Raw genomic sequence first — 20,642 nt, 5'->3', positions numbered from 1 at the left:
TCTCTATATATATAATGCCTCGTCACAGAGGCGTTGTTTCTCTGTGGGTCTCTGTGTGGGTCTCTCTCTGTGTGTGTGTCTCTCTATGTGTCTCTCCACCATGTGTGTCTCTCTCTCTGTGTCTCTCTCCATGTTTGTGTTTGTCTTTCTCCATATGTGTCTCTCTCCGAGCTTGCATTCATTCATACCTGATGACGGTTGCTAGTGTTGCAATCGAAACGTCGTATTCTATTATTTATTTTATTTTATTTCTACGTGACTTTACCGAAAGAACCAAAAAGTAATAAGCACATTGTTTGTGAGAAAAGCACCCTAACCAACCAGTGTCTAGCCAACCAACCGATAGTAAAAGCCTTTTCTCTGACCCTATTCTTAAACCCGAGCTCCACACCTGCCATTTAACCTCACCCCCTTTTCACTTCTTTGGTCACGCTTCACTCTTAAATTTGGGCGATTTGTGGCTGAGCAGGGTTTGTGTTTTGCAGGGCGTGACAGAATCACAACGGCTTGCCGAGTGGCTCAAGGAGAAGCTCTCCCTGCAGGCAGCACTGCAGGAGTCGGAGACAGAGGTCACACGGCTCCGTGCTCAGCAACAGAGAGAGGCTCTACGCAGAGGCAGCCCCCAGCCAGATGTGTCCAACAGCAAGGTGGCTCCTGCATACATACTGGCAACCATACACTCATATACACAACTGTATATTGTCACACACTCGCAACAACAACAACAACAGCTGCCAGTTGCCACTAAATGATGGTGACACGTCCACATCGCTTGCACCAGTCTGGGTGCACTTTGAGACCACATGAAGTGATGAAGGCTCTGTGATAGGTCACTGGACAGAACCAAGTATTAGGGTTTCACTGACTGAGGTGACTGGTAAATGCACCACCAGTGCGGATGTTTGCACATACCGCACCCAATAAGCATGTGAGCCTAAGTCAACCTAGGAGAGGCTCAGACGGAGTCAAGTACCACATTTTTTATTGATGTTCATGGCCAGACATTGCATACAGGTGTCCACTAAGACACACAAACTCGCATACAAATTACTCATTTGAGAAGAGTCTGATATGTAAGATTTTGTTCAAATACATAGTTACTGTATTTGCTGTGTCACCCACGTGTCTGCGCCTCACAGATGCAGCGTCTGTATGGGCGTTACCTGAAGGCGGAGAGCTTCCGCAAGGCCCTCGTCTATCAGAAGCGATATCTGCTACTGCTGCTCGGTGGCTTCCGCGACTGCGAGCAGGCCACGCTGGCGCTGATCGCCCGCATGGGCGCCTTCCCCTCGCAGACTGACACCAGGCCCCCCGGCGCCCACTCCCGCGCCTTCACGCGCTTCCGCTCGGCCGTTCGCGTCGTCATAGCCATCTCGAGGTGACGTAGAGCGCTCTGCGGGCTGCGGCATGGCAACGAATTCCACGCTCCAGGAAATGGGTGCATTGCATTCGCAAGGCGGTGCAGTGCTAACAATTGTGTCTCGCATCAAGAAGGGCCTGTGTTTTATACCTGACTCGGGTGCCTTTCTGTGTGGAGTTTGTATGTTCTCCCCATGTTCCTCGTTGATTTTATCCAGGTTCTCAATTTTCCCCAAAGCAAAAAAAATAACAACGTTACTGGCATTGGCCAAGCATCCCAATGCTCAAAGATTACCTGCCAATTCCTGAATTGGGATTACATGTAGCAACATTGCTCCCCTACTGTAAAAACTTGCCAAGACCATTCTGAAGACAGTTTTGAGGCTCGGTGAGGCTATCCTGGGTAAAAAGGGGTAATCGTAATAAAAGCACAGTGGGTTTGTGATTGACTACAAAATCCTCTTGAAAGAATATGTTGGAGTTAAAAGATGGATGTTTCAGGAATTAATAACGTCTGTCTTATTGTATGGAAGCATCTTTCCTTTTATAGTGGGTTCACAAGCAACAGAGACGGTGTAGTCGAGGCACGCTATTTATTGCAACTCAACACTTGGCACAGGGCAACGTATACAATACTTGAAGGGGTAACGGCCCCTTCACCCATACTGGACTGGAATACACCCCTCGGCTATCTGCCTAACTGTTATGCTCCCAGGTCCTCCGCTAAGGGTGCTAGGGGAGGCTTTCTGACCCGGCCCTGGTCAAGGCACAGGTCACGACACCCAGCCAGACAGACCCGGCTCTTAGAAGAACATTGGCTCTGAGGCTCTGGGGCCGCGCCACTGGCTTGCTCTGCCCGGTCCTGAGAAGGACAGCAGGTCAGAGGAGTTCCAGGGCCTATCTGCCCGGTCTTCGGTCTTCACTGGCTCTTCGTTCCTTAGCTCCCCAACACTGCTTCTCCAGCCCTCTCGCTCCCCGCCTTTTATACCAACTTGCCACCGAGGGGTGGGGCTGTGTGGGATCACAGCATCCCCCCACAGCCCCCCAGGGTGGTAACCGTTTGCGGACGTGGATGTGGACACCCCTGTGTACTTGTCCGTTTCCCTCCCGTAACACCCCTACACTTGTATAACATGTATATCGGGCACGCTTGGAATTGTATGGCAACATAGCGTGAGCAACTTAGAAGTTCTGAATCAGAGGCGGTGTGGAGGTTTCCACACCTGCAAAAATGAGGTGGTGGAGGTGCAGGCCATCACAAGCAGAGAGGCCACGTCCACCAACAGCGCAAGGCCACCAAGCGAGTGCTGACTCATGGGAAGAGAAAAGCACGCAAAGGGCTTTCATTCGCCTATCTCACCAGAGGGTCAACTATAAGAATACCCAGTGTGAAAGCGACTGTGGAGATGGAGTCATGGACGATTCTTGTCCATGAGACTGCATTATACAAACGTTCATGAGCATTATTAAGATCTCAGGCTAACTCCCAGATAACTCCCTTTAACCTGAATTTTGCGTTTTTTGGGTAATTAATGATGTCACCATCTAAACCAATCGCAGCATCCTCTCTAAAAAGGTTTTTAATTATGAAAACTTAGTTTCCTTGTGGCAATAACATCAGCAATGCAGATTGGAGAAATACAGGCACTCATGTGTAAATGCCCATTTTTTTTTATCATAAAAAAGTAGTTCTTAAAACATCTCCTTGGTCTTTTTTCCTGGAAGTTATGTCAGCATTTAATTTGCATAAAACAATAATTAGCATTCTAGATTTGAAGCTTTCGTGACTGCAATGATTCATATTCTCAGGTTTTTTCGGTAAAGTCACGTAGGTAAAACATTAAAAGTAATGAAAGTAAAATAAAACAAAACAAAAATAAAATTCACGACGTTTCGGAGGCAACACAAGTCTCCGTCATCAGGTGAGACCGTCACAGCCAGATTAGCTGCATCAAGTGGGGCAATGATTCAAGATGTAATCCCTTATAAGCAAGTTGAAGGGGGGAGGAGAGGGGGGGGGAGTTCATCAGAATGTGGTAGCCAATGAATGGAACGTATCGGGAGGGAGGGGGGTGGGAGGGGGAGGGAGCCAACAAAAAAGTTGGCGACGGCTTGGACGCGGCTGCTGCACACGCCAACACAATGGACAGAGAGGGGGGAGGGGAGGTCTGATACACATGATAGAACAAAGGAACGAAAATGCCCATGTTTATACCAATGCTGGCTGAACAATGAAGAGAGTACTGTTAAAAATAACTGGGGATGTTAACACTCGGTGAAGTAAATTAAAATAGTGCCTGTCAGATAAGATGGTCCAAAAAGTGTAATTAAGTCTTTTTTGCGTGGTTAATAACATCTTTCCAGTGATTACTGAGTTTGTACCCATCATCACGGTTGAAATTATGTCTGTGTTTGTATATTTGTATGGCTTCGTGTACAAACCTTTGATGGTAGCCAGGAGGCTTGCAGAGAACCTTGGTCTCGGAAAAGACAATTTCATGAGAGCCCGCCGAGTTGTAGCAATGATCGGCAACGGCCGAAGAATCAGTTCTGCCGTGTTTCAGATCTGACTTGTGCTCGCGGACACGATCAGCAACATGACGTTTTGTTTCTCCAATGTAGCAATCACCACAAATGCAACTCAATTTGTAGACTCCAGGATACTGTAAGTCAGGAACGACATCCTTCACAGTACTCTCTTCATTGTTCAGCCAGCATTGGTATAAACATGGGCATTTTCGTTCCTTTGTTCTATCATGTGTATCAGACCTCCCCTCCCCCCTCTCTGTCCATTGTGTTGGCGTGTGCAGCAGCCGCGTCCAAGCCGTCGCCAACTTTTTTGTTGGCTCCCTCCCCCTCCCACCCCCCTCCCTCCCGATACGTTCCATTCATTGGCTACCACATTCTGATGAACTCCCCCCCCCCTCTCCTCCCCCCTTCAACTTGCTTATAAGGGATTACATCTTGAATCATTGCCCCACTTGATGCAGCTAATCTGGCTGTGACGGTCTCACCTGATGACGGAGACTTGTGTTGCCTCCGAAACGTCGTGAATTTTATTTTTGTTTTGTTTTATTTTACTTTCATTACTTTTAATGTTTTACCTACGTGACTTTACCGAAAAAACCTGAGAATAATTAGCATGCTGTTTGGTTTTATGGGGTAATGCGCTTCTATGTTCCGACTGGGATTGGCACTCACTGCACTATAATTGTGAATAATGCACTCTGCCACACCACCACCCAATACGGCGATTGGCCAAAGCGTATTGACGCTCACTGTGTCGCAGCTCTGGAAAGCGCGTGTTGCTGCTAATGCTGCTGCTGTCGTGTTCAACAGGCTGCGATTCATGGTGCGAAAGTGGCAGCGAGCGACAAGGAGCCACAGTCCTATGGATCGCGGCGGTGGCAGCGCCTCTGGTGAGCAGTGTCCTCCACAGCACCGCTAACCATGTCTCCTCTACCCTGCTGTGCACCACAGTTAGCGCATAACCATGATCGAGTGAGGAGTGATTAGAAAGCCACTGTCGTTGGCTGCGACTGAAAGTGTCCATAACTATTTGATGCATTTAGTTTAGTCCAACTGTTAACACTATTTTCAGTAAGGTTATTCATACAGTTGTCAATTTATGCGCTGATATATGGAATGTATTTACGTGGCTTTTTAAAACACTGGAAAGGTTTTCATGAGATTTGTTTTGACTCTTTTGAAATGCTGTATGTCACAATGTAGTAGGGCTGCAATTGCCGCATTCTGTGTTGATATTTTATGGAATGTAAACTGTTCACACGTGGTGAGCGATACAAGGCAGTTTTTTCGTTAAGAGTATTACCCTGTTCTGTGAAGCATCGGTGGTAATGGAATGGTTGTGCGTGTGGTTTTATCATTACTTCAATCATATGGCTTGTCAAGCACTCATTCATATCACAATAATCCAGTCAAAGTCCCTCCTTTCTCAGACGAACTCCTCCCCTTTAGTGCTCCTGAGCCACCAGTGAAAAGTCCACATTCCTATGGCAAAAGCGAATTTTTTCTGTGAGACAACTTTTATCATCCCAAAGGGATGTTGATCTAAGGCAACCTCTGACTGGGATTTCACCTAAGTCACGTCTAAAAATAAAATAATGGATTAAAATAATAGCGACGTTTCGATTGCAACACAAGCAATCATCATCAGGCATAAAAGAAATAGCAATAAAAATCTAACTAGAAAACTATAGACAGACATACAAGCAGACAGACATCACAAGGACACACAGAGAGAGGACACATATCGGCACAGAGAGAGGGGTCGTTTCTGTGACGGTCCCTTAAATATAGAGAGGGGGGGCGGGGACGGAGAGAGGGAGGGGGCAGAGAAAATTAGCATATCAATGAGTGGACGGCAACGTGTTGCTGCTGCGCAAGTAAGATGACGATGTGGCACGGCACACAAGCTTGAAAATTAGGAGAAAGGCACACTAAAATTAAATAACCTCGCAAAATATCGAAATGTGATGTAATGCAACACAGAGAGTCGGTCAACACACAATTAACGCATAGCCTGGTTGATTACGTATTTCAAAGATTGCTAAGTTAGAATTTAAGCGTGAAAATTCCAAAAGAGAGGACACAGGCAGAGAGAACAAATAGCCAGAGAGAGAAAAAAGATAAGCTTAAAACTTCCCCATAGAAGTGGTTCAATCTTAATTTTGGAGCTTTCGTGACTGCAGGAATTATTATTTGGTTCTTTCGGTTAAGTCACGTCTAAAAATAAAATAATGAATTAAAATAATAGCGACGTTTCGATTGCAACACAAGCAATCATCATCAGGCATAAAAGAAATAGCAATAAAAATCTAACTAGAAAACTATAGACAGACATTCAAGCAGACAGACATCACAAGGACACACAGAGAGAGGACACATATCGGCACAGAGAGAGGGGTCGTTTCTGTGACGGTCCCTTAAATATAGAGAGGGGGGGCGGGGACGGAGAGAGGGAGGGGGCAGAGAAAATTAGCATATCAATGAGTGGACGGCAACGTGTTGATGCTGCGCAAGTAAGATGACGACGTGGCACGGCACACAAGCTTGAAAATTAGGAGAAAGGCACACTAAAATTAAATAACCTCACTAATTTTCTCTGCCCCCTCCCTCTCTCCGTCCCCGCCCCCCCTCTCTATATTTAAGGGACCGTCACAGAAACGACCCCTCTCTCTGTGCCGATATGTGTCCTCTCTCTGTGTGTCCTTGTGATGTCTGTCTGCTTGTATGTCTGTCTATAGTTTTCTAGTTAGATTTGTATTGCTATTTTTTTATGCCTGATGATGATTGCTTGTGTTGCAATCGAAACGTCGCTATTATTTTAATTCATTATTTTATTTTTAGACGTGACATAACCGAAAGAACCAAATAATAATTCCTGCAGTCACGAAAGCTCCAAAATTAAGATTGGGATTTCACCCCTGAACCTGAGTGTGAGTCGAGTGACACTCGGTTGTCTAGATTATAATAATAAGTCTGTTTTTTTTACGCGGGACTTATTTTACGTTATGTTTCTGCAATGGGTTGTTTGAGCAACTATTTATTTACGTGTGGAATGAAACCATTATAGAGAAAATAGGGACATATCAGGAGATAACAGTCAAGAACCTCACAGACGGTCCAGGAGCCCAGGACCTCAACCCAGCAGATGCAGTGGAACTTGAACTGATAACATGCATGTGCTGCCACACATGTAATGCCGGAAGTCTAGCACATTACTGTCTCCTTATCCAATGATTTTCAAGGAACTGAAGATATGGATGATGGATGCTAGTTGCCAGTCGGGAAGGATGACGCAGAGCGAAGGTTTTCCTGTTGTGCTGTGTTGTTAAAATCACCACGTGTTCTGGGCTTCACGTTTTAATCCGTGCATTTCTACAGATGGCTCTGTGAGGGCAGAGTCTCCTCGGCTCCTCTCCAACTCCTCCGCCATTAACTCCCCGCCGACTCGCGACCGACCACACGCTGCCTCGTCGCGATCGATGTGCGTGCAGCGGCAATTTAAAGCCTTGCATGCACACGCACACTTAACATTGTTGCATATGACACATGGCAACCGACATTGGCAGGTGCTTCTTGCTTCATAAGGCTAATCAATTCGTGTCAAGAGCCTTGAGCTGCCACTGCTGCGATGATGGGATTGAATCCAGGTAGCCACTCCTCTTGTGACAACCAGACTCAAGTGTAGTTAGTTTAACGTTCTTGACTTCATCATCAGCTGCAGAGAGACATGATTGATGTGAAGCTACCACTCTTCACAATCACAAAGAAACACCGTCTCACGTCCTATTGAAATTATTCTGTAAATGGTTCTATGCGTCATCTTCTGGGGCAGATTTCACAAATGATGTAATGTTATATTAATTGAGGGACTTACTTAAAGACATTTATTAGCTCCATGACAGTATAGTGGAGATATACATTGCTACAAAAATGTGAAAAAGACTGAATAAATCCTGACAAACGATTTGCTGTGCTGTGTGCGGTCACACAGCCAAGGTGTCGATGTTGGCAGCGTGCTCTGGGTGTTTAAACCGCGTCTCTGGGTGTGTGGTTGATGCAGCCGACAGCAGGCAGCGTCGTCATCACCTTTGGCCCAGCACATGAGCCCCTCGCCTGCACACGTCACCTACACGTCCCAGACGCAGGACCCCGAGCGTTCGCTCACTGACTACATTGGACGCCTGGAGGCCCTGCAGCACCGTCTGGGCGGCCTGCAGCCAGGTAAAGTACACGGTCGCAGCCACACGCAGCCCTCCCCACGCCGTACCACTGGGACAAGCCAGTACTGTGTAGAATCCTCTCTGCTCATGTGAGCAATGGGCAATGCTCGATTTCACTGGCAGCCTTAAGGCAGTGTTGGAAATTCTACATTCCTTTGACAGAGGCTAGTCTCTGTAAGATAACCAATAAAGTACCACAAGTTGGAACACGAAGCGGTATGTATTTTATTGACCCTAAAAAGATGTTGGGTTGTTACCCCTGACAGATGTCAATGTGCACCAATCCAATTGTCACATTCCAAGCACACTGTCATGTGACTGGTTCAGGTGTCATTTAAATTGAAAGAACAGGGAATGAGCAATTAAAACGACAAGAGCCACTCACCTTGTGTTATTTAAAAAATGCATGTTATGCTACAAACAATACCACCATACACCAAGGCTCCTTGTTGACCCATCTACGAGCAATGATGGTCTTACATTCAAACCATTTCACTTTTTCAAAGACAGTGTTGCCCTGCTCAAATGAGTGTGTGGTGCTCAGGTCCATTGGTGGCTCTCAGTTTTGTAAATGTAATGTTTTATTGTCCGTACAATTTTCTCCATGGAACGATTGCTCATCACTCAGTGTTATACTGGTAGGAACCTCCTGGTTACACCAGCCCACAGGGGATTATTGCGTCCGTCGTGCAGGGAGGGGCTGGGTGGGGAGGGTGGGGCTGGGTGGGAAAGGTGGGGCTGGGTGGGGAGGGGCTGGTCACCCCGTGGTGCCCTTATAAAACTCAACGTTTAACCTACTCACGCCGGCTTGTGCCCGCCCTCACAGTCGGCCATATTTGCGGAATACACCACGCCGCCGTTGACCCTGGCCATTGACCGAGCAACCCAACGTTCCTACCAGCTCCCTCCGCAGGAATGTGTTATAAGCACTGTGGAGGGGTGATAGGTCAAGTTGACCTCCAAAAGTTAGTAAAGGGCTCTACCAGCACCACATAACCGATCTAGCATAATTCTCAAATACATCTTAAGGGTGGCACACACGGCACATTTAATGTTTGATGTAGACAGCATCTTGCCTGGCTGTACGGTGCGACATCTTCACATAAAGGTAACACAGCCAAGAATAACGTTTGACAAATCTAAATCCAAAAATGGGAACTAATATTTGTATTCAAAGGCAGTAAAAGATGTGGATATCGGCTGGTTGGCCCATAGGCCCTCGTTTAGTGAAACTGTCGTGACAGGATCGCCAAGTTCACGGTATCGCCTGAGCAGCCGGAGGTGAGACATCAGTCTTGGCATGGATGGTGACCCAGGACTACCTCCCATAATGGCCAGCCTACAACCAGTGAGTCAAGCGAACGGGACCCACCCAGCACGAGGATGTCCGCAGCAAACAGCGCAGGGCCTCTGAACTAAAACCATGAGCCCCTGCACCCCAAGACACGCACGGCTTCATCAGCACGTTTGACGAAGGATTTCTAAAAAATAAATCCAAATGGTCAGTTTTTGATAATATTTATCTGTTATTCATTTTAGCATGTCACAATACATTTTGCTTATGTTTCTCCTGTACTCTTTTTGTGTGTTTTTATTATCATACAATTTGCTGTTTCTTTGTACAGAATAAACTGTATGAGTAGTTACACTATTAATGCATACTCTACAGTTAACAGTCCCTCCTCTCGAAGAGGTGAGTGCAAGGATGGGAGGCAGTGATGAGTTATTCTTGCTCCTATGTGAATGAACTAAGCAGAAACGTAACATAAAACTACATGAACTGAAAGTGACAATTTGACCAAATGGTGCTGTTGCAAGGTCAGATGTACAGATATGTGAATGGTTGTCCAGACAGGCACGACTATCGTTTCTATAGTCACCCCCTTTAATGTGCTCTCGTAACATAAAATTAGAAATAAATTACAGATCAGTGTAACAAAGTTGAAAAGTGTGCAAAGAAGCATGGAAAGATATATGGTTAGAATTACACAAATAGAATCACACATCTGGGGATTATAATTATGCATTGATCTCGGAACAAATGTACATCAGGGATATATTGACTCAAAAGTGGTTTAGGTAAAATACATCATTGGATGGATTAAAGGCTGGTCATGCAAGTCTGGTGATGCAATGGTAGCCAAATGAGAGAACGTCCCTGCGAGGATGACCACCTGATGAGATCAGCTCAGGTGCCGGAGCCAGATGGATTGTGCCACCGCAAGTTATGGCAAAAGCGTGGGGAGGCTTTCACCAGGAGGTAGGCAATTAAATAAATATGGGGATTTTATACCAATCTGAAGTTAGTGAAGCGAATGTTTTACTCAATACTGTAATGTTTCGACCACCCCTTGTGTGTATTAGGTATTCTGCCATCAGAATGTATGTTCTGGTAGATCATTATCTGTGCTGTGGGGCTGTCGGCTGTGTGGTGGCTCCATGTGTGCCAGATCGCAGGAGTGCTCTTACCGCATGGCAATTTCTCCACGCGCCTCTGGCCCATGAAGTTGTATTTTTGTAAATGTGTTGAAAAGCTAAGTTTTTAATTCTGTTCAAGAAATAAAAGATACGAATCAAAAGTTGTAATGGCCTTATGAACCGTGGCTGTGTATTGCGGATGTTTGGTCGGTGTCGTCATATGATGGGAGGGGGCCAGGCGATAGATTAACAAAATCAAATTCGTTTACATAATGTAATATATCCAGGAATGGCTCATCGAGTCTTAAAGACGAAGGGTCTTGTATTGGGATGTTTGTCAGATTATTTTGTATTGAGTATGAGGAAACCAGAATACCTCGAGAAAACGCACACCCATGAGACGTTCATGGGTACACACAAATCAGTTAAACAATGGACTTTATAGTGGTAGGAACCCACTGGTTCCACCAGCCCACAGGGGATTATTGTGTCCGTCCGTCGTGCAGGGAGGGGCTGGGTGGGGAGGGGCTGGGTGGGGAGGGTGGGGCTGGGTGGGGAGTGGGAGGGGTGGGGCTGGGTGGGGAGGTGCTGGGTGGGGAGGGTGGGGCTGGGTGGGGAGGAGGGGCTTGGGGAGGGGCTGGGTGGGGAGGGGTTGGTCACCCCGTGGTGCCCTTATAAAACTCAACTTTTAACCTACTCACGCCGGCTTGTGCCCGCCCTCACAGTCGGGCATATTTGCGGAATACACCACGCCGCCGTTGACCCTGGCCATTGACCGAGCAACCCAACGTTCCTACCAGCTCCCTCCGCAGGAATGTGTTCCCAATGGGTTTGCTAGTTTCACATCTACATGATCCATCAATACTCGTCCCCAAAGTGCTTAATCGCAAGCATATGCCTGGCTGCAAAAAGCGTGTACTTTTATCACGAAGAATGTGGGTAAATAAAAGACCATATCCATATGCATTGACCATTGTTCGACATGGCATGGATAACATACAAAACAAAGTGTTTAGAAAATACATTCCTCTGTTTCGGGGTATTAACAAAATTTTACCACTGTCCACACAAAACAAATCAGGTCCTTAAATTTACAAACTAAAATGTTAACTGCAAATTGTCTACAGTGAACTGTACATGGGAATACAACACCATTTTACCACGTTGAATTCCACATTTTCTTTCATGCACGTGCCCTTGAAGCCATTTGTACAGGTCTCCCTCGATTCATGCAGAAATGCGCATAATCATGAAACTGTCGCCTGGTTCTTAACCTCGGTGAGTGTACTGGCAGTCTATGTAAACTAGCCTGAAAAATAATTAAAAAAAACCAAGCCACGACGTTTCAATCGCAACACAAGCGGTTGTAATCAGGACGATCGCTTGTTTGCGATGGAAACGTCGTGGCTTTTTTATTTTTAAGTTATAGTCTACATTATAAGACTGCCAGTACACTCACCCAGCTTAATAACCATTGCTAGTCTACATTATAGACTGCCAGTACACTCACCAAACTTAATAACCAGGCTACAGTCTACATTATAGACTGCCAGTAAACTCACTCCGATTAAGAACCAGGCTTAAGTATTATTTTATAATTTTTATTCACCTTATTTTTATTAGTATTTTTCTATCTACGTGACTTTACCGAAATAAACAAATAATGAATTCCTGCTGTCACGAAAGTAACAAAAAAACTCCCATGTAAACCACGGTTTATTTTCTCCACGCCATTTTGCCGTTACTTTACAAGGCAAATGCACCTTCACGTTAAACTGAGACTTACAAATAACAAACTCAAAATGTATTTCATCCATTGTCTACGAATGCAACGCCATTGCACAACGTATGAGATAAAATTAAGACAGCAGGCTTCACGTTTCTTGCAAAGTACAGTATATCCGTGTGGGTAAATCATTCTGGATTAAATGTTTAATTTAACACTTAATTTCTAACTTCAACTTTGTAAAATATGCACAAACTTCCAAAACACTTTGTTTGATATATTAAAATAAATTACCACAGTAACATATAAAATTAGCACATCAATGATTCTCTAACACAATTGTATTTTATCCTCAAACTCCGCTGCTGGCACGAAGGCAGAGCTGAAGTGTTGGCTGGCCCATCATGAAACCGAGACAGCACAGCACCGAATCATTGTGCATCAACACAGAATTGTATTTATTGAATGACTCCACAAAACTAGTGGTGATGTCTTGAATAGGCCTCTTCCCACGACTCATCTCAATTTCATATGTGCAGATGAGTGCTTCACTTCGTGGCTTGATATATACACATTAATGCATCCCACAAGGGCTGGGATTCACAAAATCAAGTGCCGAGCTTGTATTTTGACAGATTTCACAAGTGTGTGCATCGTGTTTGTGAAACTTGCTAAATATCACATGTTTCAGGTAGGAACAACAGTTCCACACTTCCCACCAGGGATTATTTGTTTTTCGTGCATAGCCCCTCCCAAACATGTACGCTCCCGGATTGGTTGAAGTGCGTCACGTGACCGCGAGCTTTCTGTCGTGCACAAATGCGCTGTCCAACCAAGTTCCTACCTGCCCACTCCGAAGGAACGTGTTTCACTGCAATAGGGGCCAAAACCCAGGAACCGAGTGGTGATGGCTCAATGTGGTGACATAGCCCTGAGAATCACATCATTTTATCGGTGGAGAGGCATTTTATGTTTGCACAGGATTACATATGTACAGAGTGTGGACAATGAGGTGTAGTCTCTGCAGTGAACGTGTGATATGGTTGCACAAGTGCTGGACGGCAGCACAGGGAGATGTGGTGAGTGGGTTGATGTGGACAGAGCCCCTGGCCTTGACGCAGGTGGTCTGATCAGTGGGACTTGGGCTCAGCGGTCCCTGCGTTTGTAACGGATGATGGCGTTGCTGGGCGTATGGATCATGGTGGTATAGTTGATCTCGGGGAAGTGGCCATCCACCAGCTCAAACTCAAACATGCGCAGCAGAGTGGACCAGATCGTCTTGATCTGCACATAGGCAAAGTTCTCCCCGATGCAACGGTGGCGTCCTTCACACAAAAAACATGCGCACGCAGATATTAAACAACGAAATTTAAAAAGACAAGGTCAATGAAATGCCGATTAAATAAATAAATGCTCTCACCTCTTGACACTATCACTGTACTGGATACAACCACTCTTAGGTACATGATTATATGAAAGAGTACGTGACTTGCAACTGGGAAATGTTGTTTACAGCAAGAACCAACAACCACAGTATGAGGGCACGGGAAGTGCATGCGTGAACGTACCAGCCCCGAACGGCACATAGGAGAACTTCTCCGAGTTGGAGGTTCCTTCCTGCAGGAACCGGTCGGGGTTGAAGTTGCTGGGCTGGGTCCACGCAGAGTTCAGTTTTTGGTTCACCGTGGGTGACACGCACACCTGGTGCCCCGGTGGGATGGTGTAGCCACACACCGTCTGCACAAGCACAGCAAGCATCACACATATAGGAAGTTAAGCTTACCCAAAATTCCACATGGCCAGCATCGTCAATATATAAGGAATTCCAGGAGTTACCTTCAACACCTTAAGCTTTGTGTCAACAACAGTTATAGCAGTGCTCATCTCTGTTGGTCGCTTTGAGCCAAGTGCAGATTTCTGTGGCAGGGTCCAGCCTATCTATAGAACAATCACCTATAGGAATTACACTTCATAAATCCAAGGCAGGCAATGCCACCAACTATGGTAAGCTTGGCAAGTGACTGAGTGACAAGGGTGAAGTTTCTCCCAGCATTGGTGACACCTCACCATGGCCTAAAACAGCAGTGAGATCAAGGATGTGGCTCAGGCTCAAGAGGCTGCACCTGTGGGGTCTTGGCCAGACGCATCATGGTCATGATTGGCGGGCGCAGGCGCAGTGTCTCCTTCAGACAGCTGTCCAGCACCACGAGGTCCTTGAGCTGAGCACATCATACCAAAACCACGTAAATATCAGATACACATCATATACACATCTCAAACACAGGACACTTATTACATGCATCGCACGATAAACAACACGGACACCGCACACTCATCGCACATCAGCAGCAGCGTTATCTTCACGGCATTGGCTCTGGGTGCATACGGGCGTGAGGACGCCATTAGCGATACACAATCTGAAACTGCCCTATGTCCACCAATGTTTAAGGCACTGGGAATAAATGATTTTAAAAAATTGGGCATTACAAAATATAATTGATTCAAATACTTTAAATATTAGCTGCAGGTCGACAGGATGCAAGATAAGACACACGCACACACATTGCAATGGAGAAGCAGTATGCTCTGTTAAGTGCGTTCCGCAAGGCTGGGTGGCGATACCTGGTCATACTCCACAGGTGGCAGCTCATCCCCGCACGCGGCCTTCTGCTCGGCGTAGCAGCGCGTCTGCAGTGCGGGGTCGCGTGCCAGGAAGAAGCCGAGCCACGCACTTGTCGTGGACGATGTGTGCTGCCCGGCTAGCAACAGTCCTATGAGCATCCCCACGATCTCATCGTCCGACAGCGTTCGCCCATCCCTGACGCGCGCGCGCACACACCACGATAGACATTTCATGATGATGATTACCGCATTATTATCAGTTTCCCATAAGTTTCTAATTGTATTTTCTAGTAATGATTGTGTGCATTGATATACTTCCTGTACGAATTAAAATGACTTAAAAGTTCTTCAACTGGAGTCAGTCAAAATGAGCCTGCCATAATTAAATTATTACGTCACCACTGGCGGAGCTAGTGGGGGGGTGGGGTGGCACGTGCCCCCCCAATTATCCGATCGAAATCCCTAATTTCGATCGGATCATTGGGGTTTATTAGTAATAAATCGGCATTTTGCGACCCCCACTGCCACTGTGCAGCATATTATTACGTGCCAGGGACTATGAAATGATAGGACAATAGTCTGAGTCCATAATTGGCAATAAGTAACGGCAAAGCAGTTATAAGTTACTCAGAATTGTGCGCAGTTGCGTTTCCAGTACATGACTTCCCTGAAGGCATTCAGCGAGCGCGATACCGATCACACACGGGTCGAATTCGACCCTCGATCGATGGCTGCGCCATCGCCGCACACGCGTCGAATTAAAAGCAAGGGACAAGTCCTTACTAACAACTCCTATCATTGCTGGAGGGGTTGCCCCCCCCTACCTGAAAATCCTGGCTCCGCCATTGAACGTCACAATCCATAATGCTTGTAATAAAAATTACGTTAGTTACACAATACTTAATCAAGCAATTAAAGGAGCTATGAAAATTGTCAACTGCGAAGCCTTCATTTTCTCCAAAAAATGTTTTGTAAAGAACGAATTTCATTGGTAATAGCTATTTATACTGGTAGGAACGAAGTGAACCAGCCTACAATAGATTATATCGTCCGTCCGTCCGTCCGTGTAGCAACATCGCCCCCTACTGCAAACACTTGGCAGGACCCTACAAAAACCTTTAGACTCAGTGACGCTTTCCTGGCTAAACAAGTGTAACATTCCTTTATAATTCCCTGAGATAGCTTTTAATTAAAACATTTAAATTTAAAATTAACTCACAGCGGCCTAAAGCCTACAGCTAGGCCTAAAGCCTAGAACTAGGCCTCAAACTCTCCCTTCGTATCGTACCCCCACGTGTGTGAAAGGGAGTTAATGTTTAACAATGTTACATTCCCTGATGTTTTTTTTAAAATAGAAACATTTACATTTAAAGCTTTTACATTAATAATTAAAACATTTAAATTAAAAATTAACTCACAGCGGCCTAAAGCCTACAGCTAGGCCTAAAGCCTAGAACTAGGCCTCAAACTCTCCCTTCGTATCGTCCGATTAGGTGTAGCAACATCGCCCCCTACTGCAAACACTTGGCAGGACCCTACAAAAACCTTTACACTCAGTGAGGCTTTCCTGGCTAAACAAGTGTAATAATACATTATGTTTATATTCTTTGGTTATTCGTTCCTACCAGCCCACCCCGCAGGGACCTGTTTTATATCCTGAATACTATCAGGAAATACACAAATTGTAAAATAACCACAATGTAATTATACTTTTACAACTGAACGACACAATTATCTTGGCTCTTTATTTGTATGTATGTAGAACTTATTTCGCCCTGTACGTAGCTAACCGTGCTAATCGTGGCAATGCAAAACACACAACACTGCATCGCCACAGCCCACCAACAGCAGCAAGGCTCGGCACACGGCAAACCTTCATTTAGATCACACCGCGCTACTGCCTCTCACCCAACACGTGGAGAGGCGGTGCCATGCAGACAGCGCTCGACTCACAAGCAAAAGCACGCGAGTTCAGATCCCGGTCAGGGATCAACTTTGTCGCAGCAATTGTTAGTTACATATACAGGCCATTACAGAAAACAATGGACGGAAGTTCACAGACAGATGTCATGGTACAGGCACACACGTATGAGCAAAGGCACCGAGATGTGAGGGGGAGGGGGCAGTACTTGTAGGTTGCATCAATGAGGGTCTGCAGCATGTCGTCTTGCTTCTCGGCGTCACGCCGCCTCTTCTGGATAACGGTCTTGAACACGCGCCGCACCTCCTGGTGTGCCCGGTCTCGCTTCCTGAGGCGAGGGCAGCACGGAGCACAGAGGCACGACCGCTCAATATCATGGGTGTTCGAAAGGGTGAGTGATTGCAGGTGATGGATGTTGAAGATGACAGTGGTAAACACTCTGCATTGTTATATCACCACCTCAAATGTACTTGCACAGCCCTTTTGTCAGTACACTGCTAGATGAGGACCTCCCCGCACTGTGGGTCATGGGGGTTATTTTACTATTTCATCAGACTGGTCAATGCAGGTTTGTCAAGGCAGGGAGTACATGTAGTAGCATCGAAGCACAGTACCACAACATTTTTCTGTACTGCCATCTGCAGACCACTACATAAGTGTCTTGAAGCCACCTGTGAAAACCTGGCGTGCATGGCGGTTACCCGTCCACACTATCCAGGCTCAAAACTGCTTGGCTTCAGAGATCTCATGAGATTGGGTGCATTATGGGTGATTTGCTTAAGCTCACCACCTCACACCAGAACTGGACAGTCCCTCCCCATATTTAGATGTCCATTGGAGGCTATCCTGGTCTCATATTGGTAGGCTCAACCATCTGTACTTATTCTCTACTGTATGCCCCTCACTGGGAGAGTCATAGTTTCCATCCTGAGAGGAGCTGCCGATGCATCTTGGGGCAAATCTTTTTGGTGAGCAACACTCTTTCTTGCCGTCTGCTGTTTTGAATCACAAGTATAAGGTTGTCTGCTTTGTAAGTGCCTGGCCAGAGCTCTTACCGGAAGCTGGGCAGGGGCAGCCACCCAGGAAGCAACCAGGCGGCATGAGTGAAGCCCCCGTCGAGGTCGCTGTAGAGCTGTGCGACGTGCTCCGTGAGCATGGCGCGGATCTCCTTGCCATGCAGGCAGCGGCTCGCCGTCAGGATTATAAGTTCCGAAAGGGCCTCAAAGAAGTCTGCAGCACACAGGAGCATGGGAAAACGAATTCAAGAAGAATAGAGTGATACGTGCTTAGAATTACATTGAGATACAGAAAAAGCATTGCATGGATGACAGAACATACACAGGATAAAAACATAATTCTAAATGTTCAGAAAGATAAGACATTGACATTTAGCTCCCGAACATATTGCCATCCATAAGAATAGAATTGCTCTATCGGTGCGTAGAGTGTTTTAAGCACAGCATGACGGCTGGACCTAAAGACAAGTGAAGCAACAGAAAACGTGGTGAGCGATGCGGAGCTAGGACGCACCACGCTGCCCCTTCACGCCCCAGCGCTCAAAGTAGTTCCGTGTCTCCTCTTCGATCATGTGCACATGCTGCCGGAACTGGGAGATGTTGAGCCCAGTTTTCAGCATCTTCTTTTGCTCCAGGAACACCTGGACATGGTAGAGCACGGGGCGAAATAGGCATTACAATAACATACTTTGCTTCAGGGGCATCGTGACCTTGTATTTCAGGCTCCGCTGTCACTTTGCAGTGCAGCCAAACTGGACGCACAGCAAGGGTCGTGACTGACTAGTGATGCGATATTAGACTTGGCCGGGCGTTGCCACATCTCGTACCGGGTTGGGCACGTCGTAGGCCACTCCGGGACCGAAGACGGGCGTGGTGAGGCGCGAGTAAACCTCCTCGGCATTCAGGTCCTCGTTCTTGCTATTGAAGAGCAGTGCGGCTGCGTCAGGGCCCAGGAGGTACGTGAACGTCTTTCCCACCATGGTGAAGCTGAACACGGGCCCATACTGCCCCACGACAACACAACAACCACAGGGACAGGCGGCGTACAGAGATGTCGAGGTCAGGTCATACACAGAGTGCAAGAAGCATTCAACGTGCTGTGTATGAAACTTACGACTGGTCCCTGCCTACCCGTATGATATCTTGGACCTTCACGAAATCTTACTGGAGAGTTGCGTGAAATCTTATCTTAAGATGTCTTAAGTCGTTCTGCGCTCCGGACCCCGAGCTGGCATCGCCTTACCTTCTCAAAGGCGTTCTCCAGGAAGTCGATGGGATTGCGTCCGAATCCAATGGCGTGGCCCAGGAAGGGAATGTACGAGGGGATGTGCGGCGGGTGCTTCTGTGGAGACATACGCAGTCCTGTTCACTGCACATTCCTCATGCGAAAACGGGGATATCACCACACGAGCAGTCCGCGTTATATCATGACAAATGATAGCTGCGATTTAACAAATGCATACCGAATTCGTAGGGCAGTGCAATCTTTCGTGTTAAACAGTGACCCACAGAAGGGGGTATATCAGAACTACTTCTGAGCTCCCTCGAAGTGACCTCTGGCCAACACAGTCAGAGAACCACTCGAAGTGACCTCTGGTCATTTTCATCGCATGATATTTCAGCAAATACTGTACAGTATTGAAAATGATCAGAGCTGGGAAATTATTGAAATAACGGGCAGAACCTAATGTTATGGCATGGGGTTTTTGTGCAGTCATTGGTGACGGGGCTGAGACGATTAACTCGCTGCACTTGAGAGAACCCGGATTCGAACCCAGAATCCCGGTGATGCTCGGCTCGGCACTCTTCACATCCGAGCAACACGGCCATGGCAATAACCACCGTGGCGAAGTTGAAGGGCGGCGTGCAGGGAGGCGAGATGGGCAGGGAGGGTAGGTGTCTGGGGGTGAGGTGAGATCCAGGGAGGCGAGGTGCATGGAGGTGAGATGATATGCAGAGGTGAGGTGCAGGTGAGAGAATTGACGTGCAGGAAGGTGAGAGAGATGTAGTGCAGAGGGGTGAGAGTGATATTTGTAGAGAGGGAATGTGCAGGGAGGTGAGGTGCAGGGAGGTGGGTGGTGAGGGAGGTGAGGTGCAGGGAGGTGCAGGGAGGTGGGTGGTGAGGGAGGTGAGGTGAGGTGGTGAGGGAGGTGAGGTGCAGGTGAGGGAGATGCACCACATCTCACCTGAGCTTTCCCTGCTCCGCGACTGGCGCCCAGCACCACCGCCAACAGCAGCGCGGATGCGGCGAGCGCCCAGGACGAGGGGCTCATCTGCTCCAGCACGACGTTGCCAGCTTCCATCACAGTGCCCAGCATCGCGACGACGACGAGGAGGAGACGCGGCGCACAGAAGGAGAGACACGACGGGACGCACGTGTCGCAGCACCTCTCACTGCTCCAGCCGCCTCACTCTCACTGCTCACAGTGCGCTCCGCACACTAAAGAGTCCCTTCACTGCGGAGCGGGAGGTGGTGGGGGGCGGGGCCGTAATTGGCGAATCACCGGGGCCCCGCGCACGGATACCTCGGCCTCGCGTGACGCGGCGGCGCGCGCCACGCGATAGCGCGCCGCTCCTCATTGGCCGGGCGGAGGCGCGCGCTCGCCTCACGCGACCGCCGCGGCACGGCGACGTCACGCCAGTGGGCGGGGCTCAGACACGGGCCCCGCCCCCACCACGAGAGCCGCGGGGCGGAGTCGCGCGGCGGCAGTGGCGGATCAGTGAATGAGAGAGGCGAGGAGTGAATGAGGCAGGGAGTGAGTGAAGCAGGGAGTGAGTGAGGCAGGGAGTGAGTGAAGCAGGGAGTGAGTGAAGCAGGAAGTGAGTGAGGC

General features: G+C 47.4%; 2 protein-coding genes across 2 annotated transcripts in view; one reads left to right on the top strand and one right to left on the bottom strand.

Moving 5' to 3' along the window:
- LOC144723223 (uncharacterized) overlaps positions 1 to 10,687 on the top strand; it is an 84,687-nt gene extending 74,000 nt beyond the window's left edge. Inside the window, exons 48-53 of the mRNA XM_078601783.1 lie at positions 486 to 647; positions 1,140 to 1,378; positions 4,699 to 4,778; positions 7,267 to 7,369; positions 7,949 to 8,109; positions 9,353 to 10,687. Coding sequence (XP_078457909.1) covers positions 486 to 647; positions 1,140 to 1,378; positions 4,699 to 4,778; positions 7,267 to 7,369; positions 7,949 to 8,109; positions 9,353 to 9,393 — 786 coding nt within the window. The 3' untranslated portion in view covers positions 9,394 to 10,687. The remainder of the gene's footprint in view (positions 1 to 485; positions 648 to 1,139; positions 1,379 to 4,698; positions 4,779 to 7,266; positions 7,370 to 7,948; positions 8,110 to 9,352) is intronic.
- A 1,424-nt stretch (positions 10,688 to 12,111) lies between these two features.
- Positions 12,112 to 20,226, bottom strand: CYP51A1 (cytochrome P450 family 51 subfamily A member 1). Its single transcript, XM_078621963.1, has 10 exons — positions 19,998 to 20,226; positions 19,055 to 19,153; positions 18,639 to 18,815; positions 18,326 to 18,452; positions 17,851 to 18,025; positions 17,004 to 17,123; positions 14,875 to 15,070; positions 14,376 to 14,471; positions 13,821 to 13,989; positions 12,112 to 13,577 (listed from the first exon to the last, which is right to left on the bottom strand). The coding sequence occupies exons 1-10, from the start codon at positions 20,127 to 20,129 to the stop codon at positions 13,399 to 13,401; spliced, it is 1,470 nt and encodes a 489-aa protein (XP_078478089.1). The 5' UTR covers positions 20,130 to 20,226; the 3' UTR covers positions 12,112 to 13,398.
- Between the last annotated feature and the right edge of the window lie 416 nt (positions 20,227 to 20,642).

The sequence above is a fragment of the Lampetra planeri genome, chromosome 1, assembly GCF_965212315.1.
Source record: "Lampetra planeri chromosome 1, kcLamPlan1.2.h2, whole genome shotgun sequence".
NCBI lineage: Eukaryota > Metazoa > Chordata > Hyperoartia > Petromyzontiformes > Petromyzontidae > Lampetra > Lampetra planeri.
Note: the sequence above shows the minus strand (reverse complement) of the source record. Positions and strands in the feature narration are given on the sequence as shown.

Coding starts and splice junctions, on each gene's coding strand:
- CYP51A1 (XM_078621963.1), bottom strand. CDS start 20,129: ATGCTGGGCACTGTGATGGAAGCTGGCAACGTCGTGCTGGAGCAGATG. Junction 19,154..19,997: donor GCGGAGCAGGGAAAGCTCAG/GTGAGATGTGGT, acceptor ATGTCTCCACAG/AAGCACCCGCCGCACATCCC. Junction 14,472..14,874: donor CACCTGTGGAGTATGACCAG/GTATCGCCACCC, acceptor TGATGTGCTCAG/CTCAAGGACCTCGTGGTGCT.